Genomic DNA, 9080 nt, shown 5'->3' with positions numbered 1-9080 from the left:
AGCTACCCTTTCTTGGCGAGGCAACCCGGTAAGGCATCTCCGTTTTGCAACCGAGGTCTGCAGCCATGGCGGTTTCTTTGTTTCCTTTTGCCTGGTTTTATAACAAATCTGAGCCTCAGGAGAATGAATTGGCCGAAAGACGCTTGAAGTCTTGTGAATTCCCTTTTGTTAGGTTAGGCTAAGAAAGGCAAGAATGAGACAGTAGAGAGTATGGGATTTCTACATAGGTGTTTTATCTTTTGTTTCATCACTCTGTGACTGTTTGGCGGAGGAGTATATTCTTATGTCAAAATAAATGTGCGTCCCTTTTTACATTGTCAAGATTATGATCTTTTGCTTGATTCTACATAGTCAAGATTATGATCTTTTATTCGATTCTAGCAACGTTAAACTCATTGTCATGTTCATGCTGTAGATGACCGAATTCGTATGGAAGAACTGCCTGAGAAGGTAATGATTTTCTAAAAACTCATTGATGTGTTATTTCAACTTGGAGTCTGTAACTTAGTGAATTATGAGGTCCTATCTGGACAAAGGAGGACAACAACCTATCTTGATTCCGAGCAAGAATTGGTACATTTATGGTCATCTAATGTGAATTATAGAGTTTATCTTTGCCATGTGCCGCTTGGCTTGTGGGGAAGTCTTGAAACTCTTTATAATAGGTGACATTGATTGTGAGTCTTTGACCATGCCTTTGCAGGTCATCCCTGAAATTGGTTACCAATTATTACACAACTATGTTGGCCAAATTCAGAACTGGTGTTGGACCTGCAACATTCATCCGCAAGCATCAAGATCATTTACCAGGTAAGTTACGGATCTTTGTTTAGATTTTTATCACAATTAGTCTATGGAACTTGATAAAATTGCCATTTACCAGAAATCCGTTGCACTAATTTTTGCGGCATTCATTAAAGTTAAACCTATCTCTGAGCATGAAGTTGGTGTGGTTATAGCCCGTAGCAGGGACCTAAATCTGATTCACAAGCAGCCAACATCTGTCACACTTGTTGCAGTAATATTGTCTAATACTTGTCTCTGTCATATTATACATTGAAAAAGTTTAAGTACATGGAAACCTTTTGCAAATTAGTCTTAGAAGGGAAAGGTATTGTAGTTGTTAATACAGGATAAGGAAGTGACATCAACTGTTATGAAGATGAATTGAGATTAGGAATTCTTGGGAATAAAGCTACGCCTGTAGAGTATAAATACACAAGGGCTGGGAGAGATTACTCATCTACATTCTCGAATCTTTTACTATACTTTATAGCTTATTCACTTTAGCATTCCTATTCCTCCTTCTGATATATATGCCTGTCCTAGTGTGGAAAACAAAGCATGACAAGCACTTCTGCTCAGTCTAGTTATTCCATTCTGAGGTATCAATACAACAGTTCATATCAGTTCTGTGCTCCATCTTGTTTAAAGCAATAACGATTTTTGGGTTTAAGGCTTTCAAGTGTCGTTTGTGCGCACTGTCTCTTATGGTCCATTTTATGTTTTAATTGTGTTGATTATAGCGAGTGAATTATGAATTGTAACTTCTAAGGGGAGAACTTTTTTATTCCAGTACCATCAGTAACAAGACGATGCTAGAGGTTCTCTCTTTTTAAATTATAATAAGGCCGTGAAGCTCGGATAGCTTCCAACTTACTTTGGAAAATATTCATGACATCATTCATGTTTTAGGAAATACTCCACAAGCTAACAGGATTCACTTGTATGTGTTTCATAAGAAAATGGTTGTTTTCTTGCTAGTACAGGTTCCATGTATTTTGGGCGTTAACCTAACTGATGTGGATCTGTTAGAATTTCTTGAACAGGTAAGTCCTTCGACACTAATTAGCTCTCATATTCACTCCTTCAAGGTACTTGTTTACCCTTTTTACGTTTCAATACTCATTTATGATTTTACTAGGTATCGAATGAAAGTTGTGGAGTTGTTCTTGAAAGCCCCACTCGAACAGCTAGTAGTTTAATTATAAGAAGTTTTGATTTGTAGTATTTTGAATTAAGACACTTGATTGGACAGACTTTCGCCAATCTCCCTCAGTGGTCATTTTCCTTTACATGGTCTAGTCTTTTTGATTTTGGTTGTTTCTTAAAAGTTGAAATTGTGCTGTGTAAGAGAATGGGGAATTATATGTTTTCAGATTTTATTAATGTTTTGAGGATCAATAGAGGCGAGCTGCTGGGAATATGGCAAGTTGTGCTATTATGCAATTTTAATTGCTTAGACTAGTTGCACAAAAGGCAGTGACCGGTGAGGCTCTTCAATGAATTCTTATGTTCCTTCGTTTGCTACTTCTGATGTTGAGGGCATATGCTTTACATGAAAATTTGAAACTAATTTTTCTCCTATTAGTATGATGCTCCAATCTAGTATCATAATTTTTTTCCAAATGAATATTCTTATATCCGAACTCTTATTTCCTTTTTCCATGAGATTTACTTCCTTATAGGACTATTCTTTTTATGTTTGTTATTCTTTTAAGTTGTCTACTCTTAGTTTGAACTTTAACCTAGTTTCCACTTCCCATTCGGTATCAGTTATTATAGGCATTGGGACCTGCTATGTTAAGGTGGATGACAATGGTAAGTATTAGTTTCTTTGACATTGACTGATGCATTTTGATGTGCAAAAAGTTCTGCTCAATTTATTATTTTACTTCATCACCTGAAGTTGTGCTTTCTTTTGAAGGATTTGGTGTCTCCACGAGATGGACTGCTGATGGGGGAAAGATATGGCAATCTTTTTTTGCAAAATGTTGGACTGACATCTTCTTTTCTATTGTATTGATGCTGCTGTACATAATTTATTTTGCCTAACAAATATTATGTTCCTAACTTGGAATTGTTGTTGTAGTCTATAGGATATTTTGATCAAGTAGGCTGTTTGACAGTTTTTGTTCATTAATATCTTTTTACTGATGTTCTGTTATTTATTATTTTGTGGTTTTACTTGTAATTGGGAAAACTGGTATGGCTGTACACAACACAAAATATTGATGCTTACATTTTTGTGGTTTTACTTGTACTGCGTCCTAACTCCTAAGAGAGAGAGATGAAATATATTTTTTGTTGATCACTACTGTATGTAGAAATGTTCTGATTATTTTTTCTAGTTTAGTTGAGTTGAGTTGGAACATACATATTGGTGCTTAGGTACTTGTAGCCAGCTTAAGCAGACAGTTTATGTGCCTATTTCCTTCATCTTCTGTTATGCCTCCTTTTCGTCTGGCCATTTTAACTATGGTTTTGTATGCTTGCGTTACATTAGGGACATCGAAATGCTTCCATTCAGATGTTATGCATGCGTTCCCAGCAAACTTTGTCCTTAAAGGAGGAGAGGCTTTGAGCTCTATTTCTGACGTGTCTTGTAGGAATTTTTCACTAAAACTCACAGGAGGCCATCTGAATATCTTAGGGTTTTGAAGGTAAAGGTCTATCTACCAATGCTAGCTTTTAATCATAGGATAAGGCTGTGATGATGAAAAATGAAGTTGTATAGAGTTGGGTCAGGAAATGGTGTTACCCTTATCTTGACGAGGCAACCCAGCAAGGCATCTCCGTTTTGCAATCGAGGTCTGCAGCCATGGCGGTTGCTTTGTCTCCTTTTGACTGGTTTTATTACAAATCTGAGCCTCAGGAGAAAGAATTGGCCGAAAGACACTTGAAGTCTTGTGAATCCCCTTTTGTTAGATTAGCCTATAAAAGGCAAGAATGAGGCAGCAGAGAGTTTCTGGGTTTCTTTTCATTTTTGCACCCTTGAACGTATGCTCATAAGGCAATATCCACAACTATACAACAACAACATGACTATGAAAATTAATGAAGAGGCAGTGATGATTTCTGGGCTTACTAAATTTGGGCATTGAGATTACTCAACCTGTATCTTGACGGGGCAACCCAGTATGGCCTGTAATTGAGAAGCATAAATCACACATGCAATCGTGTGTTGCAGCCATGGTGTGGTTGGATTCTCTTTGGCCTTATCGTAACACAAATCTGAGCCTCAATTTGCTAAAAAAAGGAAATAGGGTCAAATTTACCCCTTTACTATGCATAAGGGGCAATATCTTTTCCATGATTAATGTGTAGATATTGAACCCATGCCCTTCTGATTTGCAGTTTGAATGCTTTTCATCCGCAATGGACCTTAGAACCTTTTTGCGCTTTTCACCTTTGATAACAGCTGAAGTTGAGCTGGAACATATATATATTGGTGCTTTGGCACTTCTACCCAGCTTCTGGCGACAATATGTGCTTGTTTCTTTCATCTTTTGTTATGCTTTCTTTTTGTCTGGCCATTTTAACTATAGTTTTGTATGCTTCCTTACATCAGCGGCATCAAAATACAGCCATTCAGATGATATGCATGCTTTCCCAGCAAGTTTTGGCTTTAAAGGAGAGGCTCTGAGCTCTGTTTCTGACGTTTCTTTGTTGGAAATTGTTAGTAAAACTCATGTGAGGCGACATGGATATCGTAAGGTTTTGGCGGTAAAGCTCTTTTGAGATTTAGTTGGTAGTATCTATTAGGATAGGTATAAACCTACTAACTTGGTCTTTGTTCTTAGCACTCTGTTTACAGGACGACGAGTGTTTGTACCTTGGAATTGATGATTGTAGACAAAATGTTTGTACAACAGGAAATTCTGTATAAACCTACCTGATACATGAGTAGACTGATGTTTACTAATAAGTAAATTTCTTGGGATTTTTCTTTTGCGGTCATTGTTCGTGATGTATTTTACCACCAACCATTTCGAAAGAACCAAATGCACTCCAAGTACTTCTAGTTTTCTCACAATTCAAACAAATGAAAAATATTGGTTTACATACTTTACTTCTAAAGTTGTACTCTGTCGATTGATCTTTTGGTTTGCATATATAATATGCGGACGCCCAAAGAGGGTCTTGCATTCTCTGAAAGAGTCTGTGCTAAGAATCGCCCTTGTGCATTCCAGTGTCTCCTTCAAAATTGTTGATATTGAAAAGTCTGTCTTTGTTATATCAGCTATATTTCCTGTCTGGTTTATTAGATTTTGTTCATTATCATGCAATGAAGATGACCTGCTTTGCACACGTGCTTCTCCTTCTCCGTTGCCGCTACTGTCCAGTGGGTTTGGGTTACATCTGAGTTCCCTTAACAAATTGAATGCAAACGATGGTTCATTCAAGCTCTCGGGATACATCTCAGGTCCTGATGTTTACACAGTGAAGGTATAGAGGCACAAATTGATGGATAAGAGATGTTATAAGTTATCGTTTCTACACTTTGTTTCCCTAACAACCACTGGTTAATTTGCAGGTCCTTCAATATTTCTGTAGCCACTTATTTCAGTATATTTTCTTGAACAATTAATCTTTGCTTAACATTTACTATATCGAATGCTTGTTTTTAACGGTTTTCTTGTTTTCCTTGACCCTCTAATGCAGATATCAATCCAAGATTTGTTTTCAAAGGACCAATAAATAAATTACTTAATAACACAGCGATGAGTTTTGACAGTCTTCTGACATTGAGCTACGAATTAGATCTCAGATATATCCACTTCTTTTGTTGAACCTAAGCTGCCCAAGATCTTTATATGATTCGACTTTCGTGCCTTCAACGACCTCTCTGTGGAATTCGAGGTGAGATTTTCTGTTATTTACTTGTTTTGGGGGTTGGGAAACGAACTTGAATCTTTGGATTTATTTTTATTGTATTGGGGTTTGTTTTGTGAGAATTGGTTTGGGTTGTTTTTTGTAAAACATATATCATAACACCTAATCTTTTTTTGAAACTTCAATGTGGGTGAAATAAATAGGTTAAAAGACTGGCTTAAAATCTTTATTTATTACTAATCGTATAGGACTTCAAAGTATTTGATATAGTACCCCCTGGCAGGCAAGGCCCTTGCGTCATAGCTGTTCCCGGAGAACAAAATACTTCCCCATTTATTACAGGTGAACAATGCAAAACCACGTTTCTAACTTCTTTTGGTTGCAAAACTAAATCGGCCAATGTTAAAAGGACATGCCATACGTATTTGTGTTACTGATTGGAGTGTTGTATTTCTTATTGCAATGCGTTCGCTGCTTCTTAGACTGACCATTCTTCCGGTCTACTGGTTTTTGCTTACCCAATCATTTCGCTTCCCTTTAAATTGATTTTGCAGTTTTTTTTTTCAAAATGTACGCCAATTTTTCATAGATCTAGATTTTTGTTACATCAATCTTCTTGGAGCTTTGCTATCTTTAGGAGATGGTGACATCCAGATGTATATTAATTTTTTGATTTCTGACCAAGTACTTTTTGAAATGATATGATTCTTTGTTGTTTCTCTCTGATTTTAATAGAAATTTATTGCATACATCGGTAATGCTTGTTAATAAGTTTGTGATGGGAGAATAATTATAGCTGGCAGATCAATAGAAGATGCCTCATTTAGGTAGTCTCTTGATCCTGATGACAGTTCGAATGTGATGCATGAGAGAAGGAAAACATTTACCCGGAGCTGTTCTTTGCACAGAAGCCTGATATATGATGGATCATTTTGATAGTTATTATAGTGTTGGATTTGAAGTAGCTGATGATCTTAACCAGGTCTTAAATCAAAGGTATCCTAGAGGCAAGAAATATATTTTGAGAACTTCTCCAGGTGCAAAACTCAGAGCAAGGCATTGCAAAGGTCAATTTTTTTGTCACCAGATTCAGAAAAATGGGATTGAAACTTCTGTTAAACATGAAGTTGTTGTTACTATAGTTTGGAACATATTCTCTTGGTCCTTGCCATAAATAATTTGGAAAAAGAGGACTGCTTGTTCCCAAATCCTGCAAAGTTTGACCTCAAATTTTATGATCCTTCTAGAGAGAATATGGCCAGTATAGGGGGAATTGATCGTAGTTCAGGTCCTTCTGAATACCATTATGATTGAAATGATTTGACACATGCATTTTCATGGTGAAGAAAATCTTAATAATTACTTGACACCCCGAGCTATGCTCTCTGCTAGGAGGGTGGATGGGAACTCGCATAAATGGATTGATGAGTTTGTAAGGAGGAATAGTAGAGGAAGTCCTTCAGCTCCTCTATTATACCAAAGCAAGAAGTTCTTTGCCACGAGCGAGTCTTCAAGAACGGTAGCAGGAAATAACAATATTAAGACTGTTCATGATATGCCACTTGTGCCAGGTAATTTGTCCTTGAGTGCTCGTCTGTTTTAATAATCAATGATGACAGAAAATCTATTCAACTAATTAAATGTTCTTGTCCATCGTGCAGAAACAAGAGCTGTATATGAAACCTTTAAACAAATCTGGAAAAGCACATTGAAAAAAACAAAAAGCGGCACTAACAGAAACAGCATGGGAATTCATTGGAAAAGACCAGCTTATAATGTTCATTATTCAAAAACATATCCCTCTTTTACTTTCTCAAGGGCGAAAAATCATAAATTACAACAGATTTTTATCGACATATTCCCAGGAGAAGAATCACTGTTTAGTTTTTTAACACCTCCATGTTCATTTACAATGCTAGAAATCACTATAAGAAACCAAGTCCCATCATATATTTATAGGCATCTGGTGGAACAGTATAATATTCGCGCAATAACTCACTGGTCATGTATTCCATCAAGTGTATTCCCCCCTAATCCAGTCTTCTCAGAAGATACTCAACTTGAACTTCCTTTGTCAATGGCATGATCCAGTCCCCATACAGTTCGGCAACTAGGGATGGTTTTATTTTGTACACGGGATCACCTACATTTTCCGGTCCATTGTTCAGTTCCTGTCCATAAGTTTTGGTTTTCATTTCTACTCTATTTTTGATAGCCTCTTCAACAGTAGGGTAGGTTAGTAAATCCATCAGTCCGTTTCTGTCCTGGAGAATGATAGCCATCACAAAATATCAAATATAAGTGCTCTTGCGTATCTTTAACACGAATTCACGAAGCACAGAAATTAAGCCGAATTCACTCTCTTCAGCAAAAAAAATAAAATTAAGCAATTTCCTTAGACAAAAGTGGACGTATCAGGAAATGGATTACCTGTGCTTTTATAGCAGCCTTATAGACATCTGGTGAAGCTCGAAATTTTGCTTCGGCAACAAATTTTCCGTAATGAATTCTCTTTGACAAGGCCTGCATATAATTATAAGGTACATTGAGTACACCTGCAAACTCTCAAGGCAGTGGATAGAAGAATGCTTTCAGATAAGAACACCGGTAGGGAATCTCAAGGCAATTTCTTGGTGTCGTTTTCTTTCTAATCTATCGTATCCAGTTACCAACGGAAATTCTGAAATCAGCATATTAGATATGTCGCTACATAACAGCTCCTAAATCACTAGCGTTAATGTAATTTGAATGTCAATTTCACACTAACGAAGGCAAAAGCAGTCTAGAGGGCACAAATCAGAAACAAAAATTTCCAAAATCATTTAATTAGCTGTCATCCTTCCCAACAATAGATCGTACGAAATCCTATACATATCTATTACCTCAGTATCATATAATACCGGCTGATACTCCTGCACAGTAGGTGCGGACTAAGTCCGCTGTTCGTCTATGATTCTTCTTGTTCAAATTAATTTTTTCCCAGCACAAACATTTTGCAATGTTAGGTCTGGACCAGCTTTCGTGCACCTCAACTAATTCCACGGAATACCTGCCACCTCCCACCAGTAACAAGTACCGGGTAACTCTGTCCACCAAGGCTAAGGATAGACGGGAAGAATCAAGAATCACCTATTTTTTGTCTCCGCTGAGAATTGAACCGAAGACTTCATGGTTCTCAACCACTTCATTAACCACTAGGTCACACCCTTGGGAGCTGCTCGGCTGGTCTTTCTCCTTTCAAGCGAAAACTTACACTGCTACCAATATCAGTCATTCTTATAGGCCTTCTCTAATTCTCGGTCTAAATTTTAAAGATAGCAACATTACTTTTTGTATTGTAAATTGTAATATATGTACAACTATTAATAGTACTGGAAAGAATTATGATTACCTTTTTATGTAAGATACTGTTAGTCACCCATTCCCTCCCCCCCCCCCCCCCCCCCCCTCCCCCCCCTCCCACC

General features: G+C 37.2%; 1 protein-coding gene and 2 long non-coding RNA genes across 4 annotated transcripts in view; 2 read left to right on the top strand and 1 right to left on the bottom strand.

Annotated features, from left to right (window-relative positions):
- On the top strand, window positions 1-2955 carry LOC107060347 (uncharacterized). 2 transcript variants are annotated; one of them, XR_001473268.1, is made up of 6 exons: window positions 1-28; window positions 416-450; window positions 704-810; window positions 1770-1829; window positions 2557-2601; window positions 2708-2955. It is a non-coding gene; the product is annotated as an uncharacterized lncRNA (long non-coding RNA). The 2 variants fall into 2 exon arrangements; XR_001473267.1 differs by having other exon boundaries at window positions 1770-2601.
- A 2095-nt stretch (window positions 2956-5050) lies between these two features.
- LOC107059839 (uncharacterized) lies at window positions 5051-7334 on the top strand. The gene is made up of 3 exons (XR_001472980.1): window positions 5051-5229; window positions 7012-7187; window positions 7278-7334. It is a non-coding gene; the product is annotated as an uncharacterized lncRNA (long non-coding RNA).
- Window positions 7335-7367: 33 nt separating this feature from the next.
- The window catches only part of LOC102599197 (chorismate mutase 1, chloroplastic), a 6174-nt gene continuing 4461 nt past the window's right edge, over window positions 7368-9080 (bottom strand). The window contains exons 5-6 of the mRNA XM_006338350.2: window positions 8047-8139; window positions 7368-7880 (exon numbers count right to left, since the gene is read on the bottom strand). Coding sequence (XP_006338412.1) covers window positions 7647-7880; window positions 8047-8139 — 327 coding nt within the window. The 3' untranslated portion in view covers window positions 7368-7646. The remainder of the gene's footprint in view (window positions 7881-8046; window positions 8140-9080) is intronic.

This window comes from Solanum tuberosum, unplaced genomic scaffold, assembly GCF_000226075.1.
Source record: "Solanum tuberosum cultivar DM 1-3 516 R44 unplaced genomic scaffold, SolTub_3.0 scf00004, whole genome shotgun sequence".
Taxonomy (NCBI): Eukaryota; Viridiplantae; Streptophyta; class Magnoliopsida; order Solanales; family Solanaceae; genus Solanum; species Solanum tuberosum.
The sequence above is the reverse complement of the archived record's forward strand: the minus strand, read 5'-3'. Positions and strand labels throughout refer to the sequence as shown.